Source organism: Trematomus bernacchii, unplaced genomic scaffold (assembly GCF_902827165.1).
Source record: "Trematomus bernacchii unplaced genomic scaffold, fTreBer1.1, whole genome shotgun sequence".
NCBI classification, from domain to species: domain Eukaryota; kingdom Metazoa; phylum Chordata; class Actinopteri; order Perciformes; family Nototheniidae; genus Trematomus; species Trematomus bernacchii.
Genome location: NW_022987973.1, coordinates 3,374,811 through 3,398,071, shown reverse-complemented (window position 1 = coordinate 3,398,071; position 23,261 = coordinate 3,374,811). Strand labels below are relative to the sequence as shown.

At 39.7% G+C, this 23,261-nt stretch overlaps 1 protein-coding gene across 7 annotated transcripts in view; it reads right to left on the bottom strand.

Annotated features, from left to right (window-relative positions):
• Window positions 1–10,438: 10,438 nt before the first annotated feature.
• The window catches only part of esrrga (estrogen-related receptor gamma a), a 140,921-nt gene continuing 128,098 nt past the window's right edge, over window positions 10,439–23,261 (bottom strand). For all 7 annotated transcript variants that reach the window (XM_034116887.1, XM_034116892.1, XM_034116888.1 and 4 more), the window contains 3 exons: window positions 20,281–20,387; window positions 20,025–20,187; window positions 10,439–16,117 (listed from right to left, as the gene is read on the bottom strand). In XM_034116887.1, the coding sequence (XP_033972778.1) occupies window positions 15,873–16,117; window positions 20,025–20,187; window positions 20,281–20,387 (515 nt within the window). In that variant the 3' untranslated portion in view covers window positions 10,439–15,872. The remainder of the gene's footprint in view (window positions 16,118–20,024; window positions 20,188–20,280; window positions 20,388–23,261) is intronic.

The window sequence follows — 23,261 nt, the reverse complement described above, 5'->3', positions numbered from 1 at the left end:
CTTATTTTTTAAATATATTAGTCTGAATTTGGTTTGTGTGAAAATCATATAATCAAATGCATTTACAAAAATGATGTATAAACAAGAGAAACATATAACCATTAAATCTCATGCGTCTTATATACTTGACCTGACCTTTATTTCTTTGTTTTACTTCAGTTGTATAACACAACTGATTTCAAGCAAATATCTGGTAACCTAAGCCAGTTACATGCATCAATCCTCTAGTTTCATCAAGCTGAACATCCGGTAGCAAAATATAAACAATCCCATCAACACACACAAAGCAGAAGCACTAGCTCAAGTATACAGTCGTTTAGACTTCCACTGTGTGCTTAAGCGCTCAGAATTTAAATTGTGTAAACATTTCCACCAAAAAAGGCCCTCTCTTATATTTTTCCCTGCCGACAAGTTTTAACGTTATCATACTAATCGTGTTTGAACAGCTGCAATTTGCTTTGGTTGAACAAAGGCATCTAACTAGGTTTTAATTAAGTGTTCCTAATGACCTTAAGGAGATTAGAGGTTCGCCTTCTAATCAATACCAGGCAGAGAGGAGCAAAGGGAGGGGAGAGGAGGAGAGGGGAGGTGGCTAGGGGCTAGGATAGAGGTAGGGAAGACAGAGGTGGAGAAGGGGAGTAATAGTAAAAGAAAACTAGGGGAGGAGAGAAGAGGAAGTGGATTAAGAATAAAAAGGATTTGATCAGAAATATTGTTAAAAAATAAATACACAAGAACCTTAAAGAATACAAATGAGTAATGAGTGCAGATTGTGACCAGGCTTTCTTCAGTGGCTAACAACATTAGTATATTTTAAATGCTTGTAGGCATCAATAAAACAAGCAAGTGACGGAGATGGGCAGCCCAGCTCTACAAAAGGAAAATAATTCACATATACAACTAGATAAAGAAGTTTGTAACCCTGCCTTTTTGTATTAGTAGCCACATTTCCCTCATTTTATTTCCTTTCCTTTCCTCTGAGAGGGTGAAAATGACATCGCTCCACTGTGTCAGATAGAGGCTATGATCATCAAGAGCTTTTGTTATCCAAGAAGAGTTTCTCTTATCCCCTCCTCATAAGACATTTGCATAGATTTGCACAGAGTGTGTCCACATGACAGAGAATCTAGTCATACATTGATTGTACTAATTTATTCAGCCGGGCACATTCAATTCCAGAGATTGAAGTGCTATCACACAAACGGGATTAAAACCGGATGACGATCGCACAATTAATATTGTCTCATTTTCTAAATTACTTATGTATGACTTATATTTGACTAAATTGTGTTTGCTGGTCTAATAACATTAAGAGTAATATGGTAAATGTGGGCTGTAAATGTATTGTCTCTGTGAGTCTCCAGAGCAGCATGAATATGTATGGAGACATCCTTGGCCTCGCTGCTGATTACGAGAAGTGGAATAAATTGATGGTAGGGCTGTGTGTTTTCTAGCAAAATACAATATTAGGTTCTCCATATGGAAATGTTATACACACACACACACACACACACACACACACACACACACACACACACACACACACACACACACACACACACACACACACACACACACACACACACACACACACACACACACACACACCCACACACACATACATTTTTTAGGCCTGATTCATGAGCATTACTTAAATAACAGCATAGTGTTGAGTGCAGGCTTGTGGCTGCCATTGATTTCAGTTTTCTTTGCGTGTGTGCACATGTGTTTGTGAAAGTAAATTAGCATGTTTACATACTGTATGTGCATGAGGCTTAACGTGAATCGTGGAGCTTTTGTCAAAAGTAAAACAAAAGTTTTGTCTATATTCTGTTTTTTTCACCAAAATGTATTGTGTATACCCCTGAGGTCAAATACACCTTAATTCATGCTCTAACATATTCTGTACATTGTTCTAGATTTAAATATATTAAATATATGGAATATTTCTCATTGAATTCGGAACTTAGTTTCAAGTAAAATGATGGAGGAAAAAAGTTGTTTCTTTTCCATATAAACACTGACTATGTTTACATGCATGAGTAGTGTGATGAAGTCAATTATTTGATTTAACTGGATTCCAGTTTGCGATTGGCATTGAGTATGAAGTTTAATTTAAAAACAAAACCATCATCTTCAAATTATATTTCCTTGATTTGTTTCTTACTTATGTATGTGCTTGTATATTTCAGCTTTTTAAAAAAACATTATAGTGTATCATGATATCTGGATATATGATTTAATCTCGATACGATTCCAAGGCATAAATTATCATAATGTCGGCTCACAACAAAAAATCATGAGAGGAGCTTTACCCTGCAAAAGTGATATTAATACTGTATTCAGTATCCAGGCCTTATGCCCTGTAGGCCGTGATACTAATAAAGAGAACCACATGACTGAAATCTGAAACACTTCGGCAGCGCTTTAGGATCCAGCATCACTATGACTGCTCGAAACATTCCCTTAATTTCCTTTTTCACACAAAAACTGGAATAGGCAACATTTCTCACATCTGTCTTCATACTGTAGTCTATCGTTCACATTTAATTTACACTAGCTTGCATCAAATATGCATAAACATCAAATCTCACAAACACCGAAGCAAAATGCTTAATTGGCAACTCTGCTGACTGAAGACGTACACTGCTGTGCTGGTGTAAGGTTTATTTAGGCTATCTCTTCCATTTTCCTCTGCCACTTGCGTCATCCTGCTGTCTAAACTCTATTTTGGTCACTTCTGTCCTCCACTCTCTCCCACACATCCCTCTCTCCACAGGCACCACTCATTCTTTCTTTCATTCACTCTATTCCCTTCTCCCCTCCCCATGCCCTCAATCCCTCTTACTGTCCTCCATCACTGCTCCTCTCTAAATGTCCTTTTCTTTCTTGTCCTTGTTTTATGCAGCATTTTCTATAAATAGATATATATAAAAATATATATTAATCCACGTTCATCATTTATCCTCCTTGGCTCTAAATGAAATGTGAGAGAAACTAGATATAAAAACAATTTGGATTTCCTTTGCTTTACAGATTTGATACCCTTAAGTTATAGGGTCCATGTGTGTGTGTGTGTGTGTGTGTGTGTGTGTGTGTGTGTGTGTGTGTGTGTGTGTGTGTGTGTGTGTGTGTGTGTTTGTGTGTGTGTGTGTGTGTGTGTGTGTGTGTGTGTGCGTGCACACTTCCTGCCCCCTATTGGGGTTGAGGCCAGTGACACCCTCAGGGCTGTGCTGTCCAATCCCCTTCATGCTGCGCTTCTATAGGATTGAATTAACCTCCTGCCTCTCTTGACAATGCACATACACATAATCATCCCGTCTCACACACACACACTTTGTCTATGCCAATCACCTTTCCCCTGTCAGATTTATTATTAGCTTAGGGCACTTTTGCAACTATTATCAGTGAGATTCACCCATGGGAATCAACCTACTAAATGCACAGAATTTGTTTATTTATTTAGCTTTAAAAAAAAAAAACCCGAATACTATAAGTCTAGTACGTAATGAAAAAATCGAAGTTTGGCTTGCTGTAACTTTCTGCTGCACTGATCGATATCTGAGCGCTAAAGGGCAGAATTTAGAGGAGCACAACACATTTAAAAGTAAATGTACAGCTAAGCCAATGTCTTGCAGTTAACATTTGCCACCAGAAAGTCTGAATTTACTTATGTTAAGGTGTTTTTGGATTAGGCAGCCAAAATACTTCATCGCACAAACATAGTTTCATTGCCCTTAAAACACTAGTGGTCAGCAAAAACGACATTTTAAAATATTTACAATCGTTTAAGGATCAGGAAAGAGTCTCCACCAATAACTGGTTTGGGTTTGATAAACCAATCAACTGTTAAATCATATATATATTTGTACCTGTTTGTTTTTTCTCAAAACTGAAGTGATGAATGATAACAAGCCTTCATTTTTCCTTGATTAAACCTAATTTGTTAATGTTAATTTGATCTAGTATTTGATTTCACTCAGTGTACAACCTACATGTGGTACAGGTATAATATGAATGTGTTTATTTTACTCACTATTTTAATACACGTTTGAAAACATTTAAAAGGAAAAATAAATTCATACTTTGCTGAATTGATTTCAGCACAAACAGCATGAGTAGTTGACAAACTCTAAACCGAGATTATATTTATTAAATCATTTTTACTTTAAAGTGCACCTATCATGCTATTTTAATATAATATGGGTCTCAGGTATATACACATATATAAAAACATGTCTATGATGTGTTTTGCTCAAAATACAAACAGATCATGCATTTTAGAAATCCCTCATTTCCCTCTATTCCAGCCCTGTTAGAGAAACGCAGATTTTGGGTCCTTAGCTTTAAAAAAAAAAAAGAGGAGGCGGAGCTAATGCCTGATCAGAATTCTACCGGAGATAAAGTTAAAGGTCCCATGTCATGGCCATTTCTACTGATCATAATTCCATTGTTGAGGTCTACTAGAATAGATTTATACTGTGCAATTTTCCAAACTCACATTGGTTTCTCATACAGCATCTCTGTATAGTATGTGTATTCACTCTCTGTCCTAAACGGCTTGTTGGAGCTCCTGTGAACATCAGTGATTATGTGTTACAATGGCGTTAGCAACCAGAAAATGACACCAGTAAGGACAAACAGATGAGAATGCTGCGTGGGGTCTGGGTGCCGTGTTGGCGGGACGTTGCGAGGAGCGGACAGTGTGAGCTGGGTTCGTTTCCTGCTTGCTGCGTGGGGTCTGCGAGACAGCGAGACATCGCGAATGGACGCGGGAAGGGGGGGGGGGGGTGCTGAGGGGGCTAGCACCCGCACCCCCAAAAGCGGCGCACCTACAGTGTAAGCGCGCCACAGTTTCGCCGCTGCAAGGCTCCACTAGCACCCCCCCCCCCCCCCCCCAGCGCGTCACAGTTTCGCCGCTGAGAGAGTGTGTGTGTGTGAGGAGCTCCACGGATTGGTCCATTTGGGTATGGGCACGTCACCATACCCAGGAAGATAAAACTGGAAAAAGAAACATCTCCAACGAGGCGTTCTGGGGCAGCATAGACAGGTATTTTCTGTGTTAGAGTGTTACTCGCTACAGGGTGTACTTTGAGGGTTTGTGACTTTGCAGACCGTTTACATGCATAAAAACCTTCATAGCACACAAGGGGACGGGTAATAACCGGAAAAGCATGACATGGGCCCTTTAAATTCTGCTGTGATAAAACGCCATCCTGTTCTAAACCACATCAAGGATTATTTCTGAAACAGTATGGAGCTCAAATGCTTTTTCTCTTGCGGGTTTATCACAAGGTGAGTTCCTTTTTTTATTTCCTGCTTTTTAAACACATGTGCTCTCCAGTACAGGTTAGCTCTGAGTGTTAGCGAGGCTTGCTAATGTAAACAAAGACGAGATTACGTCCAAAACACGTCAGGCATTGTTTCTGATAGCAACTCTCTGTGGGTCCACCATCCAAAATCACGTCATATCGGCAGCAAATCTGTATCCGCTCGTTGTACCCCCGTTTTTAAAAGATTTGGGTACGGAGGAAAAGAGAAAGGCTTTTATTTTCTGACGCCGCGTGAGTTCCCCGACAAACCGGGGACACATATTTATGTATAAAAGACATAAAAAAGTGCATTTTGCACGATAGGTCCCCTTTAAATATTAGCTTGTGCTATTAATGCATGTATGAGCCTTTGTCAGCTCTAATTGGTTTCTGAGGAAAAGCAGCAGCTGCACATCAAACCTTCCAGCTATCTATTGGCCACCAGTGGGTCATTTTAAGTGCCACTAATTCACTGGCCATTGACACATCAGACTATTTATTAAAGTACACTAACTTAATGAATGGCTCATAGAATGGAGAGTTAAAACATTTACTGTCCTAAGAGAGAGATCGAGAGCAATAGACACAGAAAGAAGATGTGAAGGAGGAAGGAAAGAGAAAGGAGAGAGTGAGAATGAATGGCCCATCGTATAGAGTTAAGACGTTAAAAGTGCAAATAGACAGCTGACCCTCTTAAAGCTTGCGTACGCAGCTCAGACATGCGCAGCCCCCTAAAGCACTTTACACCCCTCGAGATAGAGGGATGGGGACAGAATATGGAAAGAGAGCCGAAAGGACGGACAATTGGATGACACAGGAGGATGAGATGTTGAAGAAATGGAAAGAGGCGAGAGATACTGTAGATGTAAGGAAAGCAAACACAGGGTAATGGTTGTAGTGAATACCATTTTGTTTAAAAAAACAGGCTTGGGGTCTAACAGGTTAATAGAGAGAAAAACTAAGGACAGAAATCTATGGAAAGAAGAAAAAGGACAAGAGGAATGAATATAAAAATCATTGAGGCATTTGGACACAAAGCAATTATGTTTTATCTAGAAATAGTTTTCTGTTCGTTACGTAGAAACAAATGTACGTCATATTTTTCACTCTAATATATTATATATTTCTTGTTTTTTCTCCTTGTGCCCATATGGTGCATTGGTTTATTTGTCACTGTGCACTTCATTGCTTATCAGTGTGTGTGTGTGTGTGTGTGTGTGTGTGTGTGTGTGTGTGCGTGTGTCTGTGTGTGTGTGTGTGTGTGTGTGTGTGTGTGTGTGTGTGTGTGTGTGACTGTTTGTGTGTTATTGTGTGTCAGGGGAGCTAGATGCTGCGAAAGGCCATTACCACCGTGAGTCCATGTCGCTAGGCTTGTGAAACTCAAGGGAACCCTCCCACTGATACAAGGGGATCCGGGGTAAACACACACACACACACACACACACACACACACACACACACACACACACACACGCACAAACACACACACACACAAGCGTATATAATTTTAGACACATACAAATTGTGCTTACATATGGCCAAATGTGGACCCCACAAGATTGTAAAATTATAAATTGCACATGCCAAAATGAACACACAACTTTGCACAGAGGAAAAAACATAGATCATAAATATACAGTACTTTTATACACACACGAGGGGGGTTAAATAGCCCCAAAACAGGTCTTTGAAACACCATCAGTGTGAAACTGCCAACCATTAGCACTTTACAGGTCACAGCGCCCAAAACAGATATGGTCACCCTTAGAGACTGACCCTGTTTGCACCGTATTAGGAGGAGAGAATCACATCCAGACTTTCTCCCAAACCAAATAAGAACTGCTCTGAAATGAGATCAGACCCCATATGGGATCTGAATGAAGATGCCCGTTACTGTAACTCTGTTACTTCCGTATGGTTCACATCTAAAATAAAAAATGACACTTTTCTGATGTTCCCCCATGACTACAAAGGAGCTGCATTGCTCTTTGTTGGAAAAAACATCTTGTTAAATACCCTGCTCCCAACAGGCCATACTCATTGCTGTATAGTCTTTTGTGATAGCTCAGATGGACAAAGGCTTGTCTTTGTCAGTTGTGACAAACCAGAAGTAACCAAAGACAGGTGCACCTTTGACGCCAAGGGCTTGTATTTTTGTAATTTGAGCTTTTCTCTGCGTCTTAAATTCATTGCTCTTTAAATGATGTCGATATATGTGTTGTACCTCTACTCTCTTACTTACTGCAATAACTATTGGTCTACAGAGCAGTTCAACCTGTCACAATGAATAATCAATGACAAATTAAGAAATGTAAAATCATACACAGCAAAATATTAACATTGTAGTCATGAATAGAAACAACATTATACTTGCAACTGCATACAAGTGAGAATGTAAATACAAGTTATTACATATTTCTCCTTAACAGGTATAGTACTTTTTCAGAGAAAAGTCTAATACATTTGGCATAATTTCTAGATTTGTCTCCTGCCTTTACAACAAATCTAAATAGACTTAAGTTTATGTCCATATCTCTCCCTTAAAACAAGTGTGTTGCTTGATGCATCATTTGCATATTAATTGGTCTTTGAACATGACACCTTTATGCATGAGAAAATATCCAGACTTCATGAGAAGAACCGGTTGAGGTCGAATGAACCAAGCAACTCGTTTCATGTCCACAACCCAGTATAATTTTCAGCACTGATATAGAGGCCTGCATCTTTGTACCTATACCAACCACATTATTAATAATAAACACAAACAGAATATCATTGTCATGTGAAGAGACCTCAATCTCACCACAATCTATTTGCTCAACAAAACGTACATATCCGTCAAATCGTATACCTCCCTTATTAATGAATTGTCTTTGAAGGTGTACCATATTTATGGTAATGAATGTAATGGAGTAATTTAAATAGAAAATGATTTAATGCCCTGCATTTGGATTCATTAAGCAGTGGAAATATTGGTAACGTTCAACACTTCATTTCTGCGAAGCAGCCTCTACGACTGTCCAGACTAATGGTGCCATTAGGTGTTATGGGAAGCCATAACTGTGTGTCATTGGCATAACAGTGAAACTTTATGCATGTAAATGGCAAATGAAATGGGGCCGAAAAATTAACCCTGTGGGACCCCCAAATAATGTATGTTATGGATGAATTGTCTAGGTGAATAAATATGGCTTTCTAGACGGCCTAGTTTTAAACCACTCAGCTTATCACAACTATCAACAGTGAAGGATTGGGGTTACATATAGTTTTTAGTGCAAAAAGCCGTGCCATTCATTGGTCAGTCTCATTATGCTGAGTAAATTATAAGACCCTTGCTGGGTTTTATTTTCTTGTATGCAAAATAAAAAATGAAAAAAATGAGTAAAAAGATAAATATGGTAGGAGGGGATAATAGAAAAATGGAGAAGAGCAAGATAAAGGGAAGATGCTCAAAGGGAGACAGAGATAGAAAGAGAGATGTAGATGAAGCCAGAAGGTGGAGGAGGAGAAGAGAGGAGTTAAGTTGGCCATTAGCGATGCGGCGTGTGGAGCCCACTCTTACATGCGTTCCACAAGGTTAACGATAAGAGCCCCTCAGCAGCTGAAATGCTCAAGTAGCTTTTATCGTATCATAATAATGAATCAAAGATAAAATAAAATAAATGAACTCCAAAAGGAGAGCAAGTAAAATAAAACGTATGTGCAGAGCCGGGTGACCAGGCACATCCCAAATAGAAAAGAGAGAGAGACATTGTAGAAGTGGAAAAAAGGAATAACAAATCTTGCTCTCTGCTAATATCTTCTTATGTCATCTGGTTGAAAAAGATTTGCCTGCGGGTCAGGGCTCCCTCTGTTAGAAAAAGGCTTCTTCACGGGTCTCTGCTACATTAAATATCTGGCCTCTGCATCCCATTTACTGCTGCTGGCCATTAGGGGAGTGTGAGAGAGAAATAGGTATATATTTGAGGTTGACAGAGCAAGAAACAATAAAGTAAAAAAACAAACAAATTGTGAAAGCCTCTGTTTTATGGTCATGTTTTTGTAAACCTTCTTCTTTTGTATGTTGTAGACAGTATGTCTTACTGTGTGTGTGTGTGTGTGTGTGTGTGTGTGTGTGTGTGTGTGTGTGTGTGTGTGTGTGTGTGTGTGTCTGTTTAGTGCCCTTGGCAAGAGCAGGAGATCTGGCCATTCAGAATGGACAGTAGTTAGCCACCCACCGGAGCAAGCTGTTACCATTTCCTTTTCCCCTCCTCCCATCCTCCCCTTCTCCCCTTCTCCCCCTTCCTCTTGCTCTTTCCATTTATTTGTCACTGTTCTCTTACATTTTACTAAACCACATACATTTAAAAGAACAAACATATTGTGATTCACTTTTACGTTTACATTTGAATGCTCGAGACTGATTGGCAAATTAGAATTTAGCAAATAAATAAAAAACATGCTCCCCTACCTTGACTACCGAGCACTAGTACACTTTAGCAAGTTGCTAACATTTCATACAAAGCTATTTCAATTTTTTTACAAAAGTGTCAAGTTGTGTATGGTTCATTTCCTGAACCAAACAAATGGAATTTAGTGGGTTTGCACCGTTTGCACACTATAAGGTGGAGCTTTATTCAAACAAAAACAAAGGGTGCCTTTATGTGGGTTGCTTCAGCTAACGATCCGTACAGTAAGCCCAGTTTGAAAAAATAGATCTATGACTTTGCAAGACTCCAATTACACTGGTGAGACAACACTTCATCGTGTCGTCATTGTGGCAATAATTGTATCTTTCTTATGTCAATCATCAGGTAATGAGTAGAAATATATCATAAGAGTTACAGAGTAATATATGCGTGCATGTATTTGATTGGCCAAGGCAAAACTTTGCTGGATGATGCAAAAGTAGAGCTTCACCTTTCTTGTGGTACAAACTGGATTCGCCTCTGCGTCATCCCCGACCTGGCAATATTAAAATAAATTAGGCGGTGTTTTTCAGGACCGTCTGGAGGCGGCGTAAACATAATCTTGCGAAGTAAAGCACTGAGAGAACATGCATGCTCTGTGAACTATCACCATAAATTAAATGCTCACTGGTACCACTGTAAGAGAAATGTGTGTATAAATCAAAGACAAAAGACAGGTGTCAAAACTGGAAGCCTGGTTTTAATTGATATTGCTCTACTGTAATAATCCTGAAAGGCATAGTCTGGAGTAACACATGTAATGTTTCAACCCATAGTAGTATAAGTTACAGAATCATAGGTCTCTCTTTTTGCATTGAACAATATATACAATGTGAAATAAATACATTTACACAAATGGACATTATTGTTGGAGCACACTTGTATGATACACGTCACAAAAATATACAGGTTATTGTTTCTTTTTTTTTTCTTCTTTTTTTCATTTACTGATGTGAAGCACATCTAAAATCTACAGACATTTTTTTTAATAACACTACAGGGTCGTCTCTCGTACACAACTCTTCTCCACAAAGCCGGTCTTTTTTAAATATCCTTTGAATCCAAATGTGTCATTGTTCTCTTTCCCTTTAATACTTTCTTCACATTTGCAAATTCAGACTGCAGGGGTATCTGCAGCACAAAGTGGCAGTTACATCTGGGGATTAAATACAACTAAATGACTAAACACTGTAGAGCTGTAGCTAGACACAGTTTGGCCTTAGCAGATTTCAGGGGCAGCCATGGTAGATGGACAATCCTGCTTTGTCCCTATGCCTAAAAAACTCCCTCTGTTCCAGTTAAACTATTGTTACATTGAGTATTTGCAGCTAATGGATCTAAGTTCCAGACGCGGGCGATAAGATGGCGCCCAAAGTGCAACCAGGTCAAACTCTTTCTATCGATGGCTCTGCAAAAACCCACACAGTCCTTCTTCCAACGCTCCTCATAGAAAACACCAGTTTGGTTTGTTGTCATTTATATGGTTTAAACTTTAACCGCTGAATCATTTAATAGCAAACAGCATTTAGATGTATAACACAAAACACAAAAAGTGCAATCATGTCTCGTCATTGCACAGTTATCAAAATATTGCTTTTAAACTAGAAAAAAAGTGTTGTATGAAAACACTTGCGTCTTGTATATCTAAACAATATATTGGCTATGAGCAGCAAGTTCTAGCAAACCCTTGGAAAGAATCACACAATCTCCCTCCTGATTTTAGCTGCTAGATTTATTCTTTTTTAACCAGCAAAACAAAGGAAGACCAATTCCTGTCAGGACCATCACTTTCAATGAATTACTTAATTGACAAGGATAATTAGATGTTTAAGTTAATTAAAAAGAACAAATATATACATATCCATATTTGCAGTTGATTCCTTTGAAAACATGGATTATAACCAATTCTAACTCAGCATAAATAAGGAGAGGTGTGTGACAGCTTTCATCGCATTAAATTGTTCAGAAGTACACAGGATAGGTTTGACAACTGACAAATAATTCAAAACAGTAACAGAGGAGAAACAATAGTAAGAAAAGAGCACCTTTCTTCCATAAGTTGTGTGTAGGTTAATGTACAGTGGATGATAATAAGAAACCCCATCTTTCTGACAATGACATGGTGTTTTAAGTTACAATGAAAACAGGAAAATATATTTAGATAACCTGTGAAATTATTTCAATGTATTTCTTCCCTAAAACCATTAATGTTCATGTTTAAGAATTTTGACGGGTCCTAGAGTTTTTGAATAAATGCCATTTGTAGCGCATCATTGATAAATGTGTATAAAGAGGTACAATGAGAATATCAACATGTTCATTAAAGGAGACTTGAGTTTAGATCTTGACTTTGTGAGTCCTGGGCTAAAGCAGAAATGCGTCCCAAAATGTAATGAGTGACTATTTCCCATCAACACACAAAGTAGTTCAAGTCTTATTGTTGACATGTCTGTTACTCTCTGTTGTCAAACAAGATGTTTTCCACTAAATGAGCGAAAACCGGACACAACAATGGGGGGGAAACGTTTTTCGTCTTCATATTATCTCTTTTTGACTGCTGAAACTGTAACGATGACGAGCTGTATGGAACGCAGTTATGTACAGCGAGTTTATAAAAAAAGAGTCACCTACAGATCTGAAATGACTCAAATGTCCTTTTCATTTCATCGTTATTTAAACCTAAGGATATACAGTATACTGTTTATTCTACAGGAAAGTTACACAAATGATCCCTCTTTAAATACTTGTATGGTGTTTCTTCATTTAGATACTAAATATTGAATTATGTATAGTTTGGTAAAGATGAATACTGTAATTAGATCTTGGTGGTCTAGTTAAATGAAGAAGAGCCTTATATCCGGTTCAATGAGAGAGAACCCAGTGTCCGACAGACAGACAGACAACATGGCCTCTGCTCTACCCCGTGTAGTCTGAAGAAGAAGAACACGGCACACGAACGGGAATCACCACAAGACAAAGTACACAGCAACGCCTTAGAGGACTCGTCAAAGGAGGAAAAGATCGAACAGAAAGACTTTCAAACTAAATAACGGATAGAACTAAAGAAACTGGTTTTTTTCTTGATAGAAAAAACAACCAACATGGAACTCACATCGAGGCTGAACTACATTTTTTTATTTTTTCTCGATTTTGTTTCCAATAAAATGTCTTATGTTAGAATTATAATCTGTATAATTTACAATATACAATGTTTAAGAAGGCTGAGAAAATACCCCTTACTAATAATACTGATGTTTGATACAGAGCGTGTGATGACTACACCTAAACTGCAGCACTCCTCAGCTGTGACAAGTCGCCATTTTATATTAGATTACACTGTCGTCTACATTACACATTTTGGCATTCTTATTCGGCTTTAAAAATGACATTTAAAAAAAATCCCTGGACTGTCTTCACCTGTTTAAGGTGTGATCAGTCAGCCATACAATCTTGCTTTAACGATGAAATCAATGATTCTTCACTTGACTGTAAAATGTCACACAGATTCCTGTAAGCTCAGCTTTCCATTTCTTGCCAATAAACCCTGCACTTAAATATAACCGGCCATTTTTGACTTGAAAAATGCCTGGAAAATCTCTTTAAAAAATGACAATTTAAAAAGTTCAATTATTGAATTGAATCAACTTCCCTAAAAATTATATTTGATGAGACTTGAAATACATATAGTGTTGTACATATTTAGTACATCACTAGTACAAGTAGACAAGCTTAAAATCAAATGTATGAGTATCAGTCATATTTTTGTAATTCCCTTGTATAATTTAATCTAAAGATTACCTATAATTAATTCCATCAATTTCTACTGTATTTGGTAGGATCATTGGTTTTAAGATGTTGTCATAGATGCTTATAAACAACAACAAGTGCAATAGCGATCTTTTGTTTGTAGCACTGTTTCCCTCAGCACAGATTCAGATTCAGGTTATTCTGAAGGTCCCCACACTCGGCCACGTGGCTAAATAAACATACGCATTGAGGACAAAAACTACATTTGACTGAACAGCTGATTTCAAATAAATAACTGTCTAGTTTAATTAGATTTAAAGTGACAGAGCATGGTCACAACAAAGGTGCAACTTGGGATCATGTTAGTCTTAGCTGCTTGTGTTAGTTCTTCAGCCAAACATGCGTTGTTCACATGGCTTTTCGGTGACGGCAGCGTTAGCATCTCATCCTCACATTTCTGGTCCATATTTATTCCTGTCTAGCTTCCTCTTACAAATAAAATATTGACTGTTATCTAATAGCGCATGGCAAGTGACACAGAGAGAATGAGAAACTCCCCTCTGACCCCCATCCTCTCTCTTTCCCGAGTTTAAGACTGGCACATTATGTTAATATTGCAGACTTAGTCCATATGCACAAAACCCTCCTTTAAAAACCACTATTGCTCAGAGTTTTCTAAGATAAACGCTGATTTGTTAATACATTATTACTTGTTATATTTATATATATATATATGATAATTGCTGAAAGTGGTCAAGCTGATAGAAAAAAGGAAAGACATATTGATTGATTCAGTTTTAAGAAGACAATATTAATAACAAAAACAAAGCCGTGTTATATGTCATATACAGGATGACAATTATTTACAACCCTAGTACTGGTTTCATCGCTAAGATTATTTTCAAGATAGAAATAAAGAAAATAAATAAGAGTTTGAAAGCAACAATAGTTGTTCTTCAGTAGTCAGTTTTGTCAGCACACCTTTCCTTCTGGTTTGTATTGTATCGAGTGACTGAAGCGCCCCTGCAATCTTCGAATGAATGACAGAAATATCTGCTGACGCAGGAGGAGAGCTGGAGGTTGTGAATGCAGCGGAGCGAGAGGGAAGTTCTGCAGTGACACTTTGAGGTTTTTGGAGTTTGGGTAATGAGCACGGACTGGACTAATCTTAATGGCACGATGACAGACTGAAATCTCTACTGACTTGTGTGGAGAGCTACAAACCGGAACCATTGAGCGCTGAAAGCTTTCACAAAGACATCAGAACACAAGAGGAGGGTCTGACCGAATAAATACAGAGAATGTAGACCGGGCCTACAACTACCAGTTGGACAAGCAGGAATCCGTTTTTGACAGTATAGATCAAGTCTTATTTTGGTAATATTTTTGAATTATAAACTCGAGTGGTTTCAATATTTGGAAACATTTTCAGCTTGTCAAGTGTGCAAACTGCAAACACTATTTCTATGGTTATATTGACAGGTTTTGGAGGCCGGGATCCTAATAAAAGTAAAGTTGAAGTTGGGGAGACCCGGGAAGCCAGGATCTGAATTTAGGGAGAACCAGAGAGTGTTGACAGCAGTGGTTTCTAATCCTGGCCCTGGCTCTGCTGGTTTTCATGACAACCAGAAACATTTGAATGGCGAAACTGAAAACCAGCAGCACCAGAAGCAACCGGTAGTTTAACCAGAAACAGTTTTGAGTTGTGACAAAGTTTGCTGGCATCCTCTGAATGGGTGAGCTCCATTCTTTGGCAGGGCAAATCTCCTCTTCTTTTCTTTCTGTCCATCTATCCACATTTCATTGTACAAGTACTTTTTACAACAAATGTCATTAATACTGCTTCAGTGTTCTTTTTTTCTCCTCTTGTTTTCTTCTTGAACACTTAAAAAAACTCTGTTGGGGGAAATAGGGAGGGAAAGGAGACACGAGTGCAGTCTTAGAGTCTCTCAGAACTGAAAGAGTTTTCAGTTTCTTTTTAAATGTCGTCTTTAATAACATCTTAATTGTTATTTAATGCATCAGAGTTTTGCTCTCTTCAATGTTCACTGTGTTAACTGTCGAGTGATTGATAAGAGTTTTAAAAGGAAATATCTTCTTTCCTTCGTCAAATGGGGGTCAAGTCAGTCCGTCAGCATCTTCCCCAAAACAAAAAGGTCAAGTGAGCGCCCTTCGTCAAAGACCGTGGAGGTTCAGGGGTTCAGGTGAGAGGTTTCGGGTTACTCGTTTCTTCATATGGGGACGTGTCAGCAGACATACTTAAGGGACATATTTTTGTGTCTGGGTGCGTGTGTGTTAGAGTGTGTGCGTGTTAAAGAGCAAGAGGTCATTCAGAGTGAGATTCAGACTGGCTGTCGTTCCATCCTCAGACCTTGGCTTCCAGCAGCTCCAGGAACAGTTTGTGCATTGGGACTTTGCCGTCCTGCTTGATGCTGTAGAAGTGTTGCACGGCCTTGGTGGAGGTCTGGCGGAGCAGGGGGAGGGTCATGAGCAGCTTGCCCGCCCGGCGGGGGTCCTCCTGGTGCTGGGCGGCCTCGTAGTCCTGCAGGGCCTCGTGGAGCACATCCTGGAGCTTCTGCACCGCGTCCACGTCTTCGATGTGCATGGAGTCTGGAGGGAAAGGAAGACGAATACGCCATTACACATTTAAAGTGGACACAAATATCTTTGATAAGGCATGTTTTATATCCCACAGATGTTTTGTTAAATCAAAAAAAGGGAAAAAGCAGGTTGTGGTTGGATGTGGTTGGACTTCGCCACCACCGCCCTGCTTATGCTTATGCTTTGAATGCTTATGTTTGCTTATGTTTTGAATTTTCCAGCAATAAATGCAGGCTTGTTTGCAGTGCAGAAAGCTCAGTGCTAGAAAGGGGGAGAGGGGCTAAAGATCCAATCCAATATCCAAACAGGCTCAATGCCACATGCTCATTGTTGGATATTGTTTAAGGCGTATTAAACTGTGACATATGTATGTATAAAAAAGTGCAAAACACTTCAATTGCAATCAAATATAGACCATCAGTATCTAGTTCTGCAGACACAATAAGTCTCTAAAAGTATAATGATGAATGTAGTACCTTAAACTAAACACTCTTTAGTTCAAAATGTCATTACACTTTACAGTTTATAGTAAAAACTAAAGCCAGAAACAGGGCTTTAAAATCAGTCGCTGCTTCTTTCTCTGTCTTTAAAGTGTGGATTTGTGGGTGTGATGAATGGACACACAACGAGACGAGTGGGCGGAGAAGAAAGAGATAGACTTGTGGAATGATGGAGAGACGCACTAACAGAGAGTCTGTGTGTGTGTGTGTGCGTGTGCATAAGTATTTGTCTGCACACATCTGTAATCTCTCTTTGAGCTGGCACGTAAGGTGCGTCTCAGCACATGTGGCAGTAAAGGCTGAGAATGTCCCTCAATAATAATGCTCCATATTGCCCCTTAGGGAGGCAAAGTCTTAATGTGAGTTGGCCTTTAGCTCCCAACCTCCGATCAATGTCTCCGATCAATGACTACATGCATGTTAAATAATAATCACAAGGAAACTATTGATAGGCCGCCACGCCCCAACACACACACTTCCACACACAAACCAGATCTGCAGAGAGGGTGAGACCGATGAGTGCATGAAGACACCGTAAAACAATGCTATGGTGCTTCTCACAGCGCACGCTATGCATGTGTGCTGGATTGACACACACCTACACGTTAAAAAAACCTAGGCAAAGAATCTATGAAAACATGCATAATATCAAACATAAACCTAAAAATGGTTTTGTTCAGATCAAATAAATTCAACATCAAATGTGTGAACACACACACAAAGAAATGCACACTCACACGTGCACAAACACAATCACATGTGTTGGATCTATAGAGCGTAATGCATGTATCAGTATGCAGGACCAGACCAGTCAGTGTGTTGGATTCTTTAGGGATCAATAGAAAACTCAGCTTCTATCTGTTCTCCGATGTTTTACTTTTTCCCCAGTTTAAATAGTGAGTGGTCCTTTTTTCATATAATAGAAAGCAATAGGGAAAATATATTTATTAAGGTTAATAAGGATGGTTGTTATTTCCGTTGATTAAACAAATATAATGGAAAAAGCACAGTTTTTAAGATCTCTTTTTTGTCCTTTTCACTTTGCGTTAATATATTTGTATGTGAACATCTGCAGGCTCTATATTTAGCCATTCCTTATACATTTGCTTTTATTAAAGAAATATTTATATACATATATTATATAAAAGTATATTATGCAAAGTGAAACAATCCATGATAAAGTGCCTAATGTACCAATTCAAAGTATTACTGTTCATCTCAATTAAAACAATCTCCTTTCTTATTAATCTGGATTTGAATAAGTGGTTACCTGAATTACAGCCTATAATAGCAGTAAGTTTAAATGAAGTTTAATGAGTTTCACATTGTTTTTGATTAATGCTGTGTGCTAAGTATTTAAGCTGGTAGACATGGCTGCTGCCTGTGCTCTGACCCGCAGTACACTCACAAGTAAAACAGCAGACGTTAATGAGCACGAGCACATAAGGCTGTTAAAACACACATGTTAACACAGAACCCACAATGCACACACACACACACACATGTAAATGAATGCACATACACACACAACACACACAGACACACACACACACGTGCCTCTTGTTTCCCATGGCTAGTTTAGCTGTCTTTACATGTGGGGCACGTTTGCTAACATTTCTTAAGGCTTGGCTTCATTAATGCAGACGATTAGCATCCTGTGAATTAATTAGTGTCAGTGCCCTTCAAAATGCTAATGCTAGCATTCTGTTGTCTTGAAGAGCAGTTAGAGAGTCTAGGCAATGAAGTTCTTATTTGGGCGTCAGCTGTTTCCATTGCCTTCAGTTAAAGGAACGACTAGTTCAAATGTGAGTTTTCTCCAAAGTGACTTCATTATTTTGATAGATAAATCCTCCCTGAAATGATCTGGATATTTTTTTAATTGCATGTTCCACAGGCAAAGGATTTGAGCTTTTAACAGCATGCAATGTTTCTGTCTACAGAATAGAAAATATATACTCTGTTTGATATTTACTCAATTAGTCTTCTATCTTTCAAGCTCTTCAACTGCCTTGAACTTGACAGCAGACCTGGATTCAAGAGCCTGCACCATCAGTTGATTTAGCGATTATTGTCTAAAATAAAATGCATTTGGTAATCATTTTAACAATTAACAAGAAAATATTCTCCGATTTCAGCTTGTGAAACATGATTTGGTGTTTTTATATCTTTGGAAAACTACATTTCCTCAGTTGTTGATGTCAATCAGACAAAATAAGCAATTCCTAAGTGCTGTTGGGAAATGTTACGGACCAGAATATTCATAACCATCATAACCATCACCATGACCATCAACACTGTGTCTAGCCGGCAGAACCAGCCAGAATTCTCACATTTCATAGACCGATACACACACAAACACACATGCTCACACACACACAAATAGGCAGAGCCAAGAGATTGATTGTCACATAGCCCACAGGAAAACAACATGTCAATATCTTCTGCATGTGCATGACAGTATGTGCTCTGTGCGTGTGGGAAATCATTTTTCAGTGGCTCACATTTAAGTACGCACTAATGTTTTATGTTTGAATATGTGTTTATGCATGAGTCAGAGAGACAAAATTGGCATATTTGAGAAAAAGATCTGAATGTGTTTGTCTGCTGCGTGTGTCTGTGTTGATGTTGGTGGCAGAATCAGAACAAAAGGCCCCTCCCGTCCTATTCAAAGCTCTCGCATTGCATTCTCCCATTTAAACACATTGTATTGACAGCTCCCCCCTTGTAATTAAAGAGTACTGAAGAGCTGGCCGGCTTCCAAGACAAAGTTCAAAAGACGGGTCATGGGAGGAAGAAGGCGTGTGTGTGTGAGAGTGTGTGTGTGTGCGCGTGTGTCAGTCAGCTGTCGATGCAGCTGGACACATCAGAGAGGGGGCTTTATCGACAGACTTTGGGTTCTAATGATTTTAGCTTATTTAACAGGCATCTGAAGAGACGACTATGCTAATTGTAAAAGGGATCGCCACTTTGTTTGGGGGTGGGAGGTGGGCTTCTGGTTGAAGACGTGTGTGTGTGTGTGTGTGTGTGTGTGTGTGTGTGTGTGTGTGTGTGTGTGTGTGTGTTTGTGTGTGTGTGTTTGTACCTTTGGGTACCTTTTTAAAATAAGAACGAGAGACTTTGAAGTGTATGAAGAGACTAATGTGTGTGGGTTTAACAGTTAAAGTTGGACATTTGAGAGCTGCAGGTGCAGTAAAAGACTAGAAGAAGAAGTGTCTAATGGTGATGTGTCGCAGTTGTGTGTTTGTGTGTGTGTGAGTGTGTGTGTTTGGATGCTGAGTATTGAAATCAGTTCTTTGATGGTTCAGTTTAAATGAGTCCCGAGGGACAGGAGATTCCAAGGATTAACTCTTCCTCCACCAGTCGCGTGCTTGCTGACTCAAACACACACACAGAAATAAAAGTGAATCATTTCTAACCTGAGTTAGCCAAAGCGATGGCCTTCAGAGCGACAAATTCCTCCTTCTCGAGCTTCATAGTCTTGTATTTCTTGACCAGCTGAAGGATGGCATTGTTCAGGTCCAGAAGTCCAGCTAGCTTCGACTGGTCCTCATCCATGATGTAGTCCTCAGCATACACCAACTAAAGAGAGGCAGAGAGGTTGTATTAAACATGTTTAAACATATTCATATACTTGTTTAGAGCTCGGAGCAAACTAAAGTCAAAGATGCTCACCTTGTCTTCAAAGGACAGTGAGCGGTACACAACACGAAGGATCAAGATCTCCATCCATGCACTCTGCAGTAGACTCATCTGGTCTGCCAAAGACAGCGTGGAGAAACCTGAGGACAATTCAGAAGCAGAAGAAAAGCAAGAGATGTTAAAATGGTTTGCTCCAAAACAGAAATCTAAGAGTTAAGGAATGTTTTTTTTTTACTTGTTGATAACAGTCAAACTAAAAGAGGGTGAAGCTTGTTTTAAAGCTATCAAGAGGGTCAAGATCAGCTCCTCCCCCTTTCCTCCCTGCCCACCCTCCATCCATTCCGGTTGACCAGAGTTCTCCTCCTCTTCCTCATCCTCCCTCTCCTGTGCCCAGGGCTGTTCTCTGGGGAGAGGCAGGCCTTATCTCCCCCTGACACAGCCTCCATGGATCAATGCTGGCCATCGCTGCTGCACCACTCAAACACACACACTAATTGCCGCTATGGCCTCAAAAGTCCTGCTTTCTCCGGTGTCAATCCATGTCTTTCTATTTGCCTACGTCTTTATCTGTCTGTCTCTCCAAATCGCAATCCATGACTTTTTTATCTGTCAGTGTCTATCTGCGACTGACCATCTGTGTGTCTGATTCTGGCTTCACCTTCTTCCATCCATCTCAATACATCTCAGCCTCATGTCCTGTATGTTTGGGTTTCTCTCTGTTCCACATGTTGTGCTTGTTGCATGTCTGCATTTCACTTTCTGTACTGTACTTTTACTATCATTTTGTTTGATTTATTTTAACTTCCTCATTTAAAATATGTATATTACATTCTTGTTTAAGTGCACCAGACGCTCGCTGGTTGTCTCCCCCTCTCTGTCTTCCTTTCTCTTTCTGTCTGTCTATCTCTTTAATGGAACACCTGCCCACTCACACCTTTCCTCACAGCTGTCCTCTCCTCACACACCTGTCCATTCACACCTGCTGTCTGCCTACATTGCGTTTTTGTGTGTGTGCAAGCCTTCATAGGAAAGGCAAAGACAGTGGCCCATGTGAGCACACCTGTCAGACCTCACTGCAGCCCTCCAGTGTGTGTGTGTGTGTGTTTATGTGTGTGTGTTTGGTGTGTGTCAGGGAGGAGCATCCTGCCAGGAGAAGCAGGCAGATGAGAAGGAAGATATTTCTTCAACAACATCTGCTGCCATGTGCCTCCTCTTGAGATGGTAGGTGTGTGAGAGTGTGTGTGTGTGTGTGTGTTTGTGTGAGTGCATGTGCATTAGGGGTTCTTATCTCACAGTGTGTTGATGGGTAATGGCAGGCGTCTCATTATGTCCAGGTTGCAGGCTATTGTTGTGTGTAATGTGCTGTAATTCATTCTATCTGCAACTGTTCAAATCTCCATCACACACACGCACACACACACGCACACACACAAACATGCACACTCACACACAAATACAGTAGACACCGCTGCGCACACACATACAGTATCAGATATGCATAGACATGAATGTAAAGGAACATACTGGAATGAATCCAAATGTGTTTGATTAATACACACACACACACACACACACACACACACACACACACACACACACACACACACACACACACACACACACACACACACACACACACACACACACACACACACACACACACACACATACATACACACACACATACACACACACACACACACACACACACACACACACACACAGAGCTCAGTGAAGGGAGCAGTGCTGTTGCCAACTGGCAGTGTCTTCTTCTACTTAATGAAATCATCAGAAGGGATTAGAGGTGAATTTCTTAAGGGGGTCTTCATGCGCACACCCACACGTACACACACATCTCATTCACAGAGGCAGATGTCTTTAGGGGGTCTTCAGGACTTCACCACTCATCCAGGGCAGGGGGAATAAGCGTGGGCACGTCTAAAATTAACACACACACTTATTGAATCTGTTTAAACCCTGGGGTCAAGTGAAGAGAAGAAGACACGAGTGAGGGGTTAATATCATTAAACGATGTCACTGGTTGGGTGTTTTTTTACATTTGTGTGTGAGAGAGAGAGAGAGAGTGAGTGTGTGTGTGTGTGAGATTTCAGCACTCTGGTATTTGGAACAGCACGCAGGGTTCAATCAATTCCAGCACATCCCTCTGGTGGAATTTGATCCAGTTGAGCACACATGGCTCAAAAAGTGTGCACAAACATACACACACACGTGCATACACACATAATCACAAATAAGCAAATACACACAAGGTAAAACAAACTGTAAATATCTTCCAAAACACGCTTGGATGTCCAGCTGTATGTTGATTATAGGGTCTGCATATGATTTATAGATCAACAAACTTCTCCCTAATTACACATGAAATGCACACATATGTGCACAAACTCACACAAAGGAAACACCAATAATTAAAACCCCTGTGATTAATTTATTGAGCTGAAAGTGCGTGTTTTCTTATTGAGGTACGTCAACGATTTTTATCAGGACGTGGTGTGTGTGTGTGTAAAGGATTGCGTTGTGTGAAAGCACTTTGAGTGTTGTGAATATGTATATGTTATATTATTGTGTACTTAATAATATTATTATATAGAAATGTTGTACCGTTGTACCGTGTGCTGTCTGGTTGTTCCATCAGCATATTTGGATTACTTGTGTTTACGTAAGTTGCCATACATAAGCTTCTATGAGTTTCTGCATGTGTGTCTCTTCCTGTGTGTATTTCTGTGTGTGTTTGTGTGTGCCTTCCCGAGCCCCTCCCCTTCCCACCAGCCTGTCTGCGCTGTTCAGCCATCCAATGCCTCTTATCTGTCTGATTAATAGGCGGCCAGCTTCAGGACAAATTAATTAACAGATAACGCCATCTCTCCCTTCTTCCCTTCCTCCCCTCCTTCTCATGAAGCGATCGATACAGCAGAAGAAAAGAAACATCAATGGGAATTTAGTGCTGATGATGGAGAGAGAGAGGTATTGATGGAGAGGGAGAGAGAGAGAGA